Genomic DNA, 17,808 nt, shown 5'->3' with positions numbered 1-17,808 from the left:
GGATAATGCATTATTTGGTGGTTTTGCTTTGCAAGTTGTAGCTTAAAATTTAAATTCACTACCTACGCTTCATTTTTTTACTCTTTGAAAAATAAAACGAAGCACACCTGCCACTTTTTTATTCATTGGAGGCTTTGCTTTTATGTTAGTAGTATGAAAGATGTAATGTCATAATGCATGGATTATTACAATAGCCATTATTTCAATAATATATATATTTTTTTATTTGACTTATTGTAAAACCTATCTCATTGGAGGCTTTGCTTTTATATCACTTGTATGCTGCGGAATGTTTAGCACAGTATCTTAGTTATATAAGGTGATTAATTAAATGTGCTTCTGTATTACTAGGATGATAATGAGCTACTGTTCAAGTTGTCATTAATTTTAGTAGTTTTCCTTCCTCCACACTTCTTATATCACATCGAATAAGCAAGTTCTGTTGGGTTGGATATGTCCCATGTATTAACAAGCTAATATTTGTTCATTTTGGAATTTGATAACTAAGTATTCTTATAGATAGTCTGCATTTCAGTAGAATCCAAATTTATGAGATAGGCCAGATAATAACTTTCTAGGTAGGCTCAATTTTTTGGCTTCACTCGAGTACTTTTGAACTGATTAACAGTAACTTGGCCAATAGATGAGCTTGGTGCCGAGGGAAAATGTGGCTCCCATGCATTGGATGTCACACCAGCATTCCCTGGGCCTTTGACTGAGGACCAGCCATGGGTTTCAATCCATGTCACCCTCTCTCATGGTAGTAAGAATGTCAACCCAAGGGATCACAAGTTCATTGACCCTTCAACTTACGGTAAATGTTGATAGATGGGGATTGAACCCGTTGTGGCCATCAAGGATAGAAACAAATTGTCATGCCCCCGGTCCGAAATCGCGAGCCGGTGGTCCGCGCCAACCGCCGCACACCCTAGGAAACTCTCCCCACGAGCATGGAAGGCATCTTAACCAAACTCAAACATGTAACTAAAATAATTGTTATTCCATTGACTGACATAAGTTATAAAGTCCCACAGTTCTAAATATGCAGCGGAACAATTAAGATAAAATATCAATGCAAATAAACCCTAATCTAAGATAACTTGTGCCACAGTTCTTCTAATCGCTCTCCCATTTTGAAACCCCGATAGGTTAGTTCTCGGAATCTGTAAAACAACGAAAAATTATATAATGAGCTAGACAACCCAGTAAGTAATAAACACCTTAACTAGTCAAATCATATAATAACATAAAATATAAATTACAAATTACGATGAAGCAACATAATAACATAATCAATTCATTTTCAAACACAAATTCATTGAAATTCGTATCTTTCAAATATCGATATACATAATCGTAAATCTGATTCAAAACAAATCACATTCATTTCAACAGCCTTTAACTACGACCACACTTATACCCTGTGGCTAGGCCAGAAACAGAACCGCACTTATACCCAGCGGAGTATGCCAGAATACCGTACTTATACCCTACGGAGTGGGCCAGAATACAGTACTTATACCCTGTGGTGGGGCCAGAATTGCCAATGCATAACCCCCAATTGGCAGGGTCCAAAACATAGTCAGACTGAGAGTTCTAAATCTGATGCACACCAAAATTCTTTTGTAACATAATAGATATATCATAATCCAATCTAAATATGTATATACGATGCAAGAACAGTAAATATATCCAAAAAATATTATTCCAATTCACCTATCTATTTTTCATTCAAATCATCATCTCGTAAATTCATAAATCACATATAAATTCATTAACAATTTATTGGATGCGAAAATAATATTATATAAATGAAGAGTCTAGAGAAGGCAGCTCATTACTTACATTGAACGCGATCCACAACAAATCCAATTAATTTCACAAATTCCTCGCAGAACCTAATATCCAAAAATCATATTCTTCTTTTAAAATTCATCACAATATATATAAAAACTTAAATTTTAATATTCTCCCAAAGCTGACCCTGCAGAAGTGTCTAGCACCTCGGATTCGGGTTCATACCCGTAAACCACCCTCCTCCCTTTATTTTCTTCTTATTATTTTTTCTTTTCTTTTCTTTTCTTTTTCATTTCATTTCATTTCTTTTCTTCTTTCTTCTTTTCTCTCCCGACTCCCTTCTTCTCCTTCGCGAAACAGGGGATCCGTCACCCCCTGCCGCCCCCTCCTTTTTCCTCTCGATCGAACCTAAGGGCGGCCGCGGCGGCCGGCCTTGACAGCGGCAGGTGGTGGCGGAGCAAGCCCGGCCATCCCCCGGCGGCTGGCGGCGACGAACACACGGCGGCGACGAGCTTACGGGCCGAAACCCCGTTTTGGACCCAAATCTGGCGCTTGGCCGGCTCCAAACCACCCTACACCATGGCTAAGCATCAAAAGAGGAGGAGAAGAAGGCGAGCGACTCTTACCTCAACCCCGACAAAGATCGGTGGCTTTCTTTCTCTCCGGCGGCAATGGAGGAAGAGGAAGACCCGTGCCGAAGAAGACCCACCTTTCTAATGGCTCTCTCTCTCTCCCCCTATCTCTCTCTCTCTTCCTCTCTCTCGGCAGGCAGCGGCTCCTCTTCAAATGGCTTCAACAAGAGGAGAAGCCCTAAAAAAAAAACAGGGGAGCCGGCTTCTTCGGGATGGCTCCCCCCCCTCATCACACGCCCTCACGTGCGCTGCACGTGAGGCCGAAATCCTTGGGCTGGGCCGGTCAATGGATCGGGCCCATTTTCAGGGTCTCACACAAATACTAAGGATAGGTGTTCCACCTTTTTTTTTTACTTTTTTTTTTTGGGTACAACTGCGGTTCACACCCTGCGGTGTGGATGCGGTCAATAAAATCAGAAAACAACAAATCAGATAAAGAATCCGGCACTCTGTCACGCTCCATTCATACGAAGTCTCCGGAATGATGGATCACATAGGATGCAATCAAATCAACTGCACCATTCGCTTTTCAGTAGATGTGTGTAGCCTGATGGGATAGGTGCTCCTTTGGAAGCCTCTAGGTCAAAAAAATTGAGTTAACCATTTTATTTTGGCTCTGCATGATGTTGCCCTGCCCAATCCCAGTTTTGCTGCCAAGAGCCTACTCACTCTTGAAACCTTACATTATTTATGCCATTTGATAGCAACTCCGGTGTAGCAACAATGACATCTTAGATGCAAGAGTATCCCCACTGCTGCCTTGCCACAAAAATAATGAGCACCTACGACCAAACCAGAATTCTCTCCCACGGATGGCTACATACACGCGTATCTTTTTTCTCCACCTTGTGGTCATGGAATTTCTAACCAGTGTGCAAATACTTGTTCCTGATGGGTTTAACAAAAGGAATCAATTCTCTTATCAATTAGCTACGCCTATTTGAGCTGCGAACCCAAGCATGAACCATCCATTATCACAATGATCCATGCATTAGACAGGATCCCCAACAAGATGTCAAATTATATCCTACACTGCATACGCCGCATGCAGTACTACATGGCTGGAACCATACCAATCATCTCATCTCTTTTTTTTAGGCTCCATCATCGTTTGCTTGTCTTGATGATTGGCCTACAACAAGAAGACATGATGATTGGTGTGGTGCACGGTTATATGGGTGCATACGATATAATTAACAACTTTAGTTCATCGACAAATTGAAGAATTCTAAGCAGTTATTCACGCAATATATTAGCTATTACTAAATCTCCTTGTAGTCCGAAAGGAAGCCAATTATTATAGCCGAGGATCCAATATTGTACGGAAGAAAACTATCTATTCAAAAAAATTATATTCTGCACCACATGATAGTACACCACATCAATCATGCATTCCGATCTTTATGGGCTTTATGTATCATGCGATCATTATCGATAGCATCTTATCTCAGTTTGTCCTTGTGATGCATCGCTGACGTGGTGCTTATGATACCTAATATAATTTCTCGTATCGTTATCCTAGGTGCTTGCCTGGAGCGGATGGAGTGGCTCATAGCCACCTCTGGCTCAATAAAAAAATTTTAAAAAAATAAAAAGAAAAGAAAAAGGAGGTTGTCCGCCACTGTCCGAATGAAGACTCTCGAGCCACTCTCCATTTGGCAGAAATAACTTTTGTACGTTAGATTGCCGCAAAAATCCCGCTAAACGGTGATCGCGGGATCAGATTCTGCGATCTCCGTTAATTATTTACCAAGAGCTAATACATGATTGCAAAAGAGGACACGTTCGGCTGACTGGGTCACCTCCTATGTTGCCCGGCACTCGAGAGGGTTTCTTTGGACATCAGTAGCTGAGTGTCCTATCCCGTTGTTGTTTTTACTTTCTTTTGATATGGCCGCATGTACTCAAGCTAGAGATATATGAATTGCCGTTTTCACCAAAAAAAAAAAAGAGGACACGTTGCCATGTCTCAGTCCGGGGCCACTCTAAAGATATGGGTACGTGTCGCCTGCTGACAGTCATGCGGACGATAGCTGTACAACTCCATGTTATAGCCTTTTCACGTCCGACTTTGTAGTGTGAATCTAGTCGAACACCAAAATTTGAGTTCGATTGTGACAAGATACCGCAAATCCAACCCAGGGAAGCAACGGATGCTGAACACCGAAGACTGTCGATTTTCGGAGTCCGGCAAATTGAAAAGATCCCCACTTCCCTACACGTGTTATTGTGCTATGGAGAGTTTGTGACTCAGCTAAGTCAATTATGAGATGGTGGGACCTGTGAGTTCGACAAGGATAATTTGGCCCGACTTGAGTTATGCCAGGCACTTATCACGAGCATGTGTTATAGTGCTGGAAGGCGGCTCAATGATAATTATTGGCTGGATCGAGCAGGGTGTGGGTGGGATGGGCAACAACCACCGGTCGCTCAGAGATATTCAAATAATGATGAGTGGAAGACAGTCTTTCAGATAAAGCATATGACCGTGATAGCCTCTTTTGTGGTAACCATTTTGGAGAGACTTTTTGGTTGGAGGAAAGAGAATTATCCAATGCGCTCCAAAATTTATTATTTTTTAATTTTTTGAGGTGTATCTATATGCACCATGTACGATACATCCGCTTCAAAGGAAGAGGAGGACAGGAATCGCTATTTCTTTCTATAAACGTAGGACCCGAGAGAGGGACCGTGGAACAAATTCGGATCCGCTCGGGGAGACCAGAACCTGAGGCCACTCCACATTCGATCGGCACTCGGATATGTGACTCAGATGTTGGTAGCCACGTAGTAGGAGGACGCTTTCTCTCAATTGTGGGTTCGTTTGCATCAGTTCATTTCGCTGTTCCGTTCTCAAGCGGACGACGTGTTACCGAGAATCCACTTAGACACCCGCAGAGCGATTCTTTTTTTCTTCAAGTTTTCATGAATAAAATGTAAGGTCACCAATAACAGTATTATTTAAGGAAATCACCATCTGGGTTTTATTTAAGAGCCTAATAAAGTTTTGGGTTTATCCCATCCCTGATGGAACGTGTAAAAATCAATCAACTTATCAAAAATCTGTATCTAAAGTTAACACAAACACCAATATTTTCATCAAAATTAATTAATTAATTAAAACGTATTTTTAAAGAAGCACAAAAAGTTATTTAAAAATTTAGCATGGCTAGTGAAATAAAAAATTAAAGGTTTTAAGACTATTAATTGATTTTTTTTCTTCAACTATTACTTGAGCTTGGAATCATATCTGAGCCTTTGTTTACTGCATGTAGGAAAAATGCCTTTTTTTCTCCCTAACTAGAGCAGAACAAACTGCCTGATAAGGACCATATGATGTGCAGTTTAATCTGTGTTGCTGCAACCATACTGATATTACAATCATCTTCAAAACCTCTTAGCCCTGCATCGCACTTAAACCTCATGTCAGTTTATCTATTACACTTCAATCACTGACATGCGCTCGCCGAAGTCTAAAAAAACCAGCTGCTTATCTCTCTCCTAAACTGTATGTCTGACAATCAAGGTTGATATAAGAACAGCTTGCTGTGATTTATGAAAAGGAGATCGGCAACACTTGACTGAAAATTCTGAAAACTAATTTGTTCATCCATGTTTAGCTACTGTGATTCTGATGTTTTAAATTGTCTTGCAGATGTAGATGATGCAAAAGGTTTGATGCTGTTGGCAACTGGATTCAGAATGCTGATAAGACTTTTATCTATTTCCTCGACTACCCGCTAGAAAACCCCTTGAGGGCTCATCACTTGCATGCCCTTCAACCTCTCTGACAATTCTACTTGGTATTTCCTATGTTTCTGTTGGGGTGTTATCACAGCTACCATCCAAGCATTAAGAGTTGGGAACACAACAAACTATGCTGCCACAATTACAAATAAACTGCAGATCACCTGCATCAAGATATGGTGATGGTGATCCCATATCTAACAATAACAGATGTTTCCAAGTCCACAAATCTAGCCATATCATTAGCATCCATTAGCATCATAATGGAATCAGCCTCCACAAATCTGTTCACCAAGGTCAATCAGAATGCCACCCAGAGGATTCAAATATATGCAAGAATGACCTAAGCTACTAAGTTCAAAAATTACAGCACGAACTGATAGCATATCAAAAATGTGGCTTCTGAATAATTTGTATAAACTCTTCCATTGTCCATGTCATGGAACAAAGCTTTTGACTGATGAAATATACCATCACTGTATTATTTTCTGGTGTCCTACTGTTGAGCACAAAAAGAAATGTGAATGATACTGGAATTGTGAGAACAACAAAGAAAACTGAAGGTTTAATAGTGCTTAAACTGACATCCTATTCCGGAATAGAGACGTAAACAACTGATTTCCTTTATATTCCGGAATAGAGACGTAAACAACTGATTTCCTTTACAATGCCCTATATCATCTCAAGTTCTCAACTGCAGCTTAGCAGAGCTACTTGATGCTCTCCCAAGGCTCTTCCCAAACTCCCTTCGTATCTCCCATAGCTGTTCTCCAACTTCTTTCATGTCGGGTCGATCATCACGTGTAGGAGCAGAACATTGGAATGCCAAACTGAGCATCCTCCCCAGCACCTCCTCATCTACCACTTCCTCCAGCAAAGGATCCAAAATGTCCCTCAGATTGCCCTCATTATATTTATTAAAAGCCTGCAGCACCAATCTATGTTTTTAGACAATAATAACAAACAAAAGCTGCATCTCCAAGCACTAAAACTTTCTATCATGGTTTATATTTCAACTAATAAATAGGTGCTTATGAGTAATATCAAGCAGTTCTAGAATAATTGCAGCTACAACAATTGATATGGTTTCTGAGAGAAGGGAGGCTTATGCTCACCCATCTAACAGTAATTCTTTCATCTATGCCTCTCTTGAGTTCTACTGGGCGCCTTCCAGAGAGAATTTCTATGAGCAATATTCCAAAGGAAAATACATCACTCTTGGGCGTGAGTTGATAGGTCCTCAGGTATTCCGGGTCAAGGTACCCAGCTGTTCCTTTCACTTTTGTCGAGATGTGAGTCTGTTCTGTGTCCGTTGGGCCAGTTCGTGCAAACCCAAAGTCAGAAACCTTGGCTCTATAGCTTTCTGTCAGCAGAATGTTAGATGACTTCACATCTCGGTGAATTATCGTCCTTTCTGTCAAAATATCACACCAACACAGCAGGAAATATATTAGCAGGTCACATGGAGAAGAAAAAGACAACCTGAGAGAAATCGACATGCCAAGTTTACTGCAAAGTTGCATATAAAATCTTCAAGACATATTTAAAGACAATAGCTCCATACCTCCTCCAAAGAACAAGTTTCGTGTAATTAAAGAGGAGGCAGAGGCAGGTGTGCACATCCAAATATGAAGCAGATGTATGCAAGCATTGCATGTTAACATGCAAACAAGCTGTGTTGGAACACATTTATCAACCAAATTTAGAAAGAAACAACAGAGAGAGAGAGAGAGAGAGAGAGAGAGAGAGATTATACATACACGCACATAACAAACTATATTATCAGTGAATGATATCTTCATGAGAAACCAGGAGAGCATTAGAAATGGTCAATAAGTAGTTGCATTGAATTGCCATGTATGGGTAATGGTGTTTCTTATCATACAAGGAAAACCCACAAAGGCATGAATATCATGATTGGGTGCATCCTTAGTTACCAGAAGTGTTTGTGGGTGTGGGAGTACGGGTACGGAAAGCGGGAAGCGGCTCTCTTAAAATAATATAATAGTAATAATAATCATAATAATATAAAGTATAAAAACTTAGGAAGCGGGTGCCGGATGAGTTTCTGAGGAGATTCCAAAGAGGATGCACCACCCTATGCAGACAATTCCTGATGCTACAGGCTCATCATCAAGCAATTCACGGCTCAAGGAAATGAAAAATCTTTTGAGCATAAGTGCCACATAAGTATTAATCTCATTTATCTGTGGAGGAGATAATATAACATCATTGGTACAAATATAATGGGATAGACAAATCATCTTAATGCCCAGTGGTTAATATGAAAAAGAAGCAACAATCATCATCATACCCAACAACCCTTTTTCTACTAAATTACGGCTAGATTTATTGGTAGTGTTGAAATAGGTTTCTTTAAGCAGGTTTTAATTTAATAGAAGAATTAAGTTCCAGTCTGATGTCTTTATCTTCACTTGAGACTGGCATTGACACAGCTGGCATGGAGCTATAAAAGACTTTTAAAAAATAAAATAAAATATGGGATATCCAGTGAAATAACAATTATTGTAAGAACTGATTCTTCAATTTCATTCTGATGCTAATGGATAACTGCTTCAAAGCAATTGTGAGAAGCCGAGCCGGTGAAAGGTCTTGAAATGCTATCAACAGGTTCATGCTTGGCATAAAAGAAGCATATTTAATTTATAGATACTTTTGAAATTTTGATGTAGAAGGTTCAAATTGTTCAGTTCTCCTCAGTAGTGGGAAAAGGAAGGTTACCGAGAGGAAGATCCTCACTGATAACAATTAAGCCAAGATGTGCATTGAAAAAGTCAAATGAATTAACCCTGGTTGAGGATCAAAGCTGATAATAACTTCCTTTGCCTCAGCAAGAATGGACCAGCAAACCACATGGTGCATTCTTTATATTAGTTTAAATGCATTTGTCTGGAGAGGGCAATTACTTCTAATGGCAATAGGTGCTAACATGGCCTTTGCCTTGGAGCATTCCATTAATAGGTCATAAGCTTTGAAAGCTTGGAAACTTGTTTTAATGCAAACAAGTACAGGGTTTCTGACAAGCTAAAATAATCATCTAAAATGTTCTTCTGAGAAAGACCGTACCATTACCATCATCACTGAGGCCCCTTTCATGTAACAGCTAGGGCACACATCTCTAAGTAAAGATAACCTGTTCACAGATTCTATGAATTGGTGTAGAATTCCTGGCTTGCCTAATTTAAGCAAGAGAGGGATCTACCATAAAACTAATTAACCCTAACTGGTGGGTACATTACTAGTCATAGTTTAGGCTCTGCAACCAAATATTCCTGTAGTCACAATCTAAATGAAGAAGGAAGATGAATATTTGACTTAGAGAACTGCATTCATCTTTATGACAAAAATTATAAGCCAAATAGTCAAACTGAAACATAATTGATCTTTAGTTGCTTAGAGCCCTATCTTGAGGGGTTATTTAGGTCTTGTTGCTGATGACACCTTTTTCCTCTGCCATTTTCTGCAAGACGAAACTCCAATTTATTTCCCTTCTTCTATTTATATTAGTTCTTCTCTGTTTCCAGATGGAAAAAAGTCGGCTTGAATACATATTATACAAATATGATATTTTTTTTGATAATGATGCTCAAAATATGTTATTTGATATATCAATTCATCATATATACTCAGCAAGGAAACTGCCACATGAGATGAGGTGTCCAGAGACATCCACATATACACAAAAGCTATGTGTGGCAGCCATCAAGAAGAACTACAATATGAGATTTATATCATATATAACTGGAGGAGTTACGACCAAAATTTAAGGACAATTTATGAAGAAACAACATAAAGTATTGGCTTAGTGATCTAAGGTTTCCCTAGAACGAGTTGCTTAGGTTTGTGCCATTGAGTCCAGCACAACAGGGTAAAACTAAAAAAAAAAGGACAAGGACGGTGAAAAGGGTTTGTAAAGCTTATTTTGACAGGGTATACAGCCTTTAATATGAATTATTAACAAAAAATATGTCATGAAGTAAACCCGAATAGCTAGATACAGCCCCATCATTTTGGTTATGGTTATGATCGTCACTCCATTAAGAAAGCAATAAAAGTGAAAGAAACAAACACAAGGGAAGGGATGACAATAATCTGTTCCTCTACATAGATATTTGCTTTTTTTTTGGTAGTTTTTTGTGGATTTAAATATATATTTTTCTGTAGTCTAGATTCTTCGCATATCTAAAAGAATCTTTGAGGTTTAATTCCTGATTACGTGAGCTTAATCCATAGACCAGGTCTTCATACCCACCAATTTGCCCTCTACGTTTCATGGCAAGCTCCTTTCTTGCCCAAGTTGCCCAGGCCTGGAAATTGGCAACGATAAAAAGGGTTTATGTCAAGTCATAGAACATCAGCAAACTTTGATGGATAATGTCTTTCTCCATTTGTTCTTTGTTACAGATGGGCATAATCATCTTGGTTGGTTTTTCTCTCAGGAAATAAATCATGGCACTTTAAGGCTTTACAAATAGCTAAACAACTTTTCTATGCTAATCATCCATAACTTAAGGGAGCTTGCAACTTCAAAGCCTTTCATCTCTTTTGGTGTTTGAGTATTAATTTAACTGTGAAAAGTCAAAGTTCAGGGTACTTCTCGTCCCTGTCCAGCAAGACAACATAGAAAATTGGTAATTTATACCTTCTGAAGGAGACTATTTCCATGAGATGCCATACTTTAGCCTATGGTGAGACTCGTTAATTACTTGGATAGTAAATCAATGAGATAATGGTTTAAACTCAAAGAACCAGGTGAGATGTTTATGATGATGGAATTTAAATTTTGTTGACAATTTCCAAAAATTTAAAAACCTTCTGCAAACTTAAACATAATATCTACTGTTTTGTCTTTTCAAATCTTAAAAATGAAATTCATTTTGACAATATATAAGGATTTCTAGATCACAGATCATAGGTCACTAAGAAAACATGTCTTCACACTTCAAAAGGAATGGAATTGTTATTGAAGTCATGTTGTGACATGCTTGAGTCAACAAGTAGCAAAAATCTGAATTCCATTTGTAAATAAATAAAATAAAGGATGTATTTGCTGGACAACAATAAAGCTCTGTAAGGGAAATTTTCTTAGCCTCACCTGCATATAGATGGAGATAAGTCAAGGCATGGGCAACATCAATAGCTATTTCTAATCGTTGCTTGAAGTCCAGAATCTTTCCATGCTGACCTGCCAAATGAAACAAATGTATTTACGCTCCATCTGAAGAAACCAATATAGTATGTGACAGAATATGCAACTTACCATCCAGATGCTCCCTGAGAGTACCATTCGGAACATACTCGGTAATGATAATGCGCTCATTTCCTTTGTCATTGTAACCAAGCAACCTGACTAAGTTTCGATGCTCGACTTTCGCAAGCAGTTCAACTTCATTACTAAATTCATCTCGTAATGCTGGAATTTGTTCCTGTACAAAAATCTATCATCAACAGTGCAGAAGAACATCATATTTAAGGAAACAGATCTTTCATCCTGCATGTAATAGTTATATCAATAAATAAGCCTATAGATCAAAAGGAGATAAAGAAACGTTGTGCTGCAAATCAGTTCATCTAGAAGCATTCAGCAGTACATTTAAGCAAATGTGAGCACAAGCCATGTATCTATCTGTTAACGCAAATTATGTGGACTTGATGGAATTTATATCATTCCGGTCCAGCTTGTCAACAACCCAAATGCTTTGTTACCTTGGAGGCTTGGGGATCCATGCGTCAAGTTCCACTTTTTCTTCTATTCACAAAATTCTCACCTGAGCACTGGGTTCATTCTGCACCCTCCTCTGTATTAGTTCATTCTGCTATCCAGAAAATCCAAGTCCATCTCATTGATTTCCTCATCTTCTTGAACTCTAGTGAGATGTTTTTCTTTTTTCTCCAGAAAGTGATAAATGCACCATTTTTTTGTGAAAAACTAGAGTATGTATGAAATAAAAGCCCCAAGATTGTGCATTTATGACCACTACACTTTCAGGAGCATTTTGATCATAATATGGATTTGATCTTATAGACAACAGTTTTCCCAAAATAATCCAAAATTCCAGCACACAGACCTAGTGTCTAAGAGAATATACATATATATTTCAAATGGCTATAACATCACCATTTTGTTCTCTACATCTACTTTAGATTGCTGAGTCTGATGTTTATTTTATATAAAGAAGAAAAATGAAATTACTTTGTCAGAAGCAACAAAATTCATCGGCTTGCATGTCTTTATCTATAATTATGTATACTTATGTATTCCTTTTGTAGTATGTCCCTAATATGGAATATTTTATATTCTTTCTTGCAACTTCTGTAATGAATATATATATACACACACATACGTACAATGATATATATACATACATACACCGGCAGCTCACTGCACAAGGCTCCTGGAAGGTCAGATATAGGCAATCTTGCCTCCGTGTGCAGAGAGGTTGTTTCCGTATTTCAAACCCATGACCTCCAAGTCACAGTAGAGATAATTTACGATTGCACCAAGGCTCACCCTCTCATGATATACACACAAGCAAAGTCTGCCGTACCATCCGATATGGGACATACCGTACCATATCGGAAGTAAACCGGTACAAAATACACATTCAAGTCGGTACAAGATCCGTACCGCCTGTACTAAGGCGTACTGACTTGTACCGAGGCATACCGAGGTGTGTACCGATCCGTACCGAGATGAAAATTGAGAAAATAAATAAGAGAGCTATTTCGGCATAGAGATATACCGTATCATACCATATCGAACCGATAAAATACCGATATGGTACCCGATACCGAGATTGCGGACCTTGCACACAAGTATCTATTTAATATTTAATGGCATTATTATTTATCTAATTCGCTAACTTAATACTTATTATGATGTTCAAGCATTAACTCGGTGTAAATGCTGATAAACTGACAACTTGTTAGTGTAAAACAACCAAAAGTTCCTAAATCTTTTTAGCAAACCAATAGAATAGACAGTAAGACATGCTATACCTCGAGCTATGCTCGTACAAATAACTTGTTAGTGAAAGATTGCTAGGGCATTTATTTCATGGGATTAACTAAGCATATCAATTGCAATTGATGCATGGCAAAATTATTTAGTAGATAAGATCATATGAAACTTCTGTACAAGTCAACATTATCCTTTGCCACATTTTCTTTTATAATTTTATTACATCTATAAACCTATACAGCCCTTGATAAAACATTCCTGCTTTGTTATGTTCTAGGCAAGATTTAAGGAATTCTATAGAGATCTTTTCTTCAAGCTTTATCTAGTAGGACTAAATTACACAAAGCTTTACCCGTTATTACCTGTTATCTTTGAATATCAATTTTTGGTCCATAAGATGTTGAATTCACAATAACAGCATTTATGTCATGATCTAAAAAAAATGTCTATTACCTCCGTTTCCAAGAGTTAAAGCTCTCATGATAACTCCTTTCCTAAAGTCATCATGTTGCCAAGTCATAGTCTAGTGACCATAGTATTTGTTATTAGTTGGATCTACTAGCATTAAACTAGATAGCTTAAAATACAGAACCTTAGGATTTTGTGGGCAAAGGCCAATTCCATTACCACCTAAATACAATAAACTGTCACTGGGAATAAATTGAAGCAGCATTACCATTTGCCTGCTTTCAAATGCAAATGATAAGTTTCAGTAGCATGAAGACCAAAACATTATGGTGACAAGACCTTATTTAATCATCAATATTGCATATGCAATGAATATGTTTTAAGAATCTGGACATTGATACTTAGTACATAGCTTGATAAAATATTTCATGCTACAAAAGTTTTTGATAGAAATATTTTATATTTATTAATAAATTTAGGTAGCGTTTCTATTCCATATGATGACAAAAATCTCTTTGGACGTTATTTTGCAAGTCAACAACTCCCTGTCATTGACAAGGCCTAAGAAAAAAAAATAAGTCAAACTGCTAAAAGAGCCAGCTAATATGACCTTAACTACAAGCCACCTAAGCATACAACCATATTATATGTGTGATTTTGAGTTTCTGAAGTTTAACTAAGTCTGTGAAAAACACTTAGATAGTTACCTTCTTTGCTCGTTTAATAGCAACAACCAGACCATCTGGCAGCACAGCCTTGTACACAGTTCCAAATATCCCTTCACCTACCCTTAATGAAGGAGAGAAGCTCTGAGTAGCTTTGATGATCTGATTCATAGTGAGATGTAGTGTTCCAATTCTACTCAATTGTGGAGATAATGAGAACCGAGACGGGCTAGGAGGCACTCTGAGAGGAGTTGTGGGGATCTTTTCAGAGGCTGAACGTACTTCTATAGATGAAACTGAATCCACTGCAACAAATAAAACTATTTGGTTAGGATACATGAACACTACCATTAACATAACATGTAGGGTTTAATATCAATTTCAACAAATAAGGCTATCTGCATGTAGTTATGGTAGTCAACTTAACTAACCAACCAAAATGTAAAATAGTTTAAGAGAGAATCACATATGCAGAAAATATCAAGTATTCTGTAAAGGAAGACATCATTGTTGGACTTGCTTGCTAGAATTGTTTAAATTGTCAACTTTCTCCTTACATTCAGTTTCCACCTATATAATATGAAATAAAACACCAGCATAAACATGAAAGACTTTGTTTGATGACTTGTTAGTAGGACAAACTTGTTGTGAAAGATGTCCTGTATATACTTGTCAATGCAAATTTCATATACATGTTTATGTATTATTTGATACAAAATCATGGTACCAGCCATAAAGAATGAATTTTATGAGCCAAAGCTAAATAAAGGGGGAAAAGGATAGAGAAAACAAAAAGGTCATGCTGCAGAAAAAGATGGGAGATGTAGAATATACAAATGATTACGTTCTCAATGAACAATTCACAAATCCAAATCCAGAAAACTAGCTTTCTCCGATTCTCTTTGCAACAGCTTGTGTAAAACCTGCTGCAGAAAAGATCTATCATACTTTTCACCAAAGGAAATTTTACCTTTACCCTCATCAGTATTGCTGTTGGCATTATCTATCCCCCACGAATAATTGCATTCAAGCCATGATACCATTTGTTCTACATTTAAGGATATGTATCCCTACCATAAATCTCTTTTTGCAGATCAAGCAAAGTAGAGGCATAAACAGTGGATGATATATAGAATAATATAAATAACAACAAAATAAAATATTATTTAGTTGAACCAAAATCTCTACACAAATTGGGAACTGAGAGAATTTCTAATTTTCTAGTGTATCAACAAAGCTACAGCATGAAAGAGATATTTAAAAAATATAAACAAGAAATTTCATCAGAGTTGATCAAAGCTTTTCCAAGCTTCAATCCGACTATCATAGATATGGTAGCATAACCCAAGAGAATTGCATCATATATACAACATATAATTTAAAGAGAATCCCCCAAGAAAACCAATTAGTGGATTGCAGAGACATAAATGGTAACGAGATCATAATGGAAGTTGAATCACCCCCCACCCTTCCCCCGTGCACAGTATGGAGATGAATCATAACTCATAATGGCCTTCATTATACTTCTCAAAAACTAATAAAAAAAATCATGCTAGCTTTACAATGAAACGGTACAGCATAAGGCACATCTTGAGACCCTGCATCAGCTAATTTCCATCTCATTCAAACACAAAACCAAATTTTTACTTGGATACCATCCTATATATTCAGAAGGAACATTCTAAGATGTATGTATAAAACTAACATGACCCTCCTATGTATCAGTTAAATCACAAGTTTACATAAGGTATGGAAACAAAATGCACACCCATGAGAAAGTCAAAGCTATCACATATGTAGTAGATTTGCTACTACTAAGAAGCATTTTCTGGTAACTGAACTTGACTGCATATGTTAGGCAAGCTGAAAATGTTAAATGGCATAATTTCCTATCTGACTCACTTGAATTCAACTCTCTGTCTAGAACATTATGCTCGCTTGCTTCTTTCCTCCTTGCATGAAAGCAAGGGCACAAAAAAGCACAACAGATGAGGAAGATTCCTGGTACAGCCAGAGGAACATTATCTGATGCTGAAGAATGTTTAATATCTAGCTCTTCTTCTTGCAACTGACCCTTTCTGGTCAACTGATCAAGGTTGGAAGCATTTGCTGAAAACTGCAGCAACAGTTTTCTCCCTGCCCTTCGAACTAAATCCACTGCAACATGCAACACAAAAAGAAGCAACCGTCATACATAATCTTGTAAACTGGTTTCTATATGGCTAAAAGAACCAAAAAAAGTTAAAATGTAATAAGAAACTCTTGTGAAAAGACCCAAACGTATATTTTGATAAACAACAAATAAAGGCGAAATTAATCGAAGAAAAGAAGAAAAAACATTATTTACTCAATTAACTAGAGTAAAAGATATCCAAGACAATATAGTCTGATACAAGAAATTATAACTCTTCCAATCAAATCACCTAATGGAATCCAAATATTTGGGTTATATGGCTTCTCATCCATTTCCAACAGTATGGACTTTATCCACAGATAATTCTGAAAACATTCAAATCATTACCAACAAAATACCACATTCTCATCACATTATAATACATCAAGATAAGTAAATAAACATAGCATAAGATACCAATCTACCAATGATCCATTTGACAAGTATTTACCAGAAATAGGATTGCACTTCATATTGACTGGTACAGTAAAGTCCTGACTACAGTACTGCTTGCCAATCTTCCTCCATGATTCCACCTGGGAGTCACAGAACAAACACCCACTGTTGAAATAGGTTTCCACTGCTTCACATATCAAAACAGGATCCTCTATCCTCTCTTGATTAATTGCAAGGTGATAACCGTCCGACGACATTGAGTATTCAACATGATCAAATCTACAAACTTTCGAGATGGTCGGCACCGATCCACAAACCAAAGACCAAGGCAGTTGCACCAGGATCAACAGAGGCAGAATAAAATGAGCCATCTATTTAGAAATTTGAGCACAAACACCTCCAAATGCTCTCATTTTTAGCCAGGAACGAAAAGATCGGAAGAATCCCACCTCACCAAAGAAACCACAGAAGATTCAAAACGAAAAAGAAGAATAGCTGTCGAGCTCTTTCTGCGATTCGTTCCAAAACCAGATCTCTAGGGCGATGGTGCAATGATCAAATGACTCGAGCCTCTTTTATCTCTTTTTTGACAAATTTCAGCATAAAAACCTATCGAAAACATCGGTTTACGGCGAATCAAACTCGAGAAAAATTAAAACCTACCGAGAGTTTTTTGGGCTCCTTTTAAATAAAAGGACTAACAGAACCACTTAGGACAATTTCCATGGAACCTAGAAACCGGCGGCTGACTGGTACGGACGAGGAAGGAAACCCGACCCGGCTCCAGGGGCACGAGGAGACGACCGGGTAGCGGAAGTAGAGCGCTTGGGGTGACGTTAACCGCGTGACCAACTTGGACGATCGGCGAGAGCCGGCCCAAGGCCCAACTTGGAACGCTGGGGGTGAGAGATCTGACCGTCGTGGGAAGGGGGAGACCACGTTATTCTCGCTCCAATTCTCGCTTCAGTGTCACGCCATGAACGGAGGATGTCGAATGCTCGTGGAATC

At 38.0% G+C, this 17,808-nt stretch overlaps 1 protein-coding gene across 7 annotated transcripts; it reads right to left on the bottom strand.

The window, feature by feature from the left end:
• Positions 1–6,561: 6,561 nt before the first annotated feature.
• LOC103711478 (calmodulin-binding receptor-like cytoplasmic kinase 3) lies at positions 6,562–17,585 on the bottom strand. 7 transcript variants are annotated; one of them, XR_015975317.1, is made up of 9 exons: positions 16,856–17,461; positions 16,655–16,730; positions 16,134–16,388; positions 14,274–14,536; positions 11,458–11,623; positions 11,293–11,382; positions 7,741–7,849; positions 7,292–7,590; positions 6,562–7,101 (listed from the first exon to the last, which is right to left on the bottom strand). XR_015975317.1 is itself a non-coding variant. In XM_088715926.1 (8 exons), exons 2-8 carry the CDS (start codon positions 16,695–16,697, stop codon positions 6,859–6,861), a joined length of 1,359 nt encoding a protein of 452 aa, XP_088572052.1. In that variant the 5' UTR covers positions 16,698–16,730; positions 16,856–17,461; the 3' UTR covers positions 6,562–6,858. The 7 variants fall into 7 exon arrangements, 5 of the variants coding, with proteins under 5 accessions (XP_088572052.1, XP_088572051.1, XP_008795844.1 ...); XR_015975316.1 differs by lacking the exon at positions 16,655–16,730 and having other exon boundaries at positions 11,458–11,635; XM_088715926.1 differs by lacking the exon at positions 7,741–7,849.
• Between the last annotated feature and the right edge of the window lie 223 nt (positions 17,586–17,808).

The sequence above is a fragment of the Phoenix dactylifera genome, chromosome 2 (genome assembly GCF_051530095.1).
Source record: "Phoenix dactylifera cultivar Ajwa chromosome 2, Ajwa_hap1_PhDact_Kaust_v1.1, whole genome shotgun sequence".
Classification (NCBI taxonomy): domain Eukaryota; kingdom Viridiplantae; phylum Streptophyta; class Magnoliopsida; order Arecales; family Arecaceae; genus Phoenix; species Phoenix dactylifera.
This window is presented reverse-complemented; position numbering and strand designations above follow the sequence as displayed.

Bases quoted from the DNA above. Each gene is read 5' to 3' on its own strand.
- LOC103711478 (XM_039129590.2), bottom strand. From the start codon at position 17,171: ATGGCTCATTTTATTCTGCCTCTGTTGATCCTGGTGCAACTGCCTTGG. The intron at 16,389-16,855 runs GTAAATACTTGT...TGCATGTTGCAG, and splicing joins GAAGTGCAATCCTATTTCTG to TGGATTTAGTTCGAAGGGCA. The intron at 14,537-16,133 runs GTGAGTCAGATA...TATTTGTTGCAG, and splicing joins AGACAGAGAGTTGAATTCAA to TGGATTCAGTTTCATCTATA.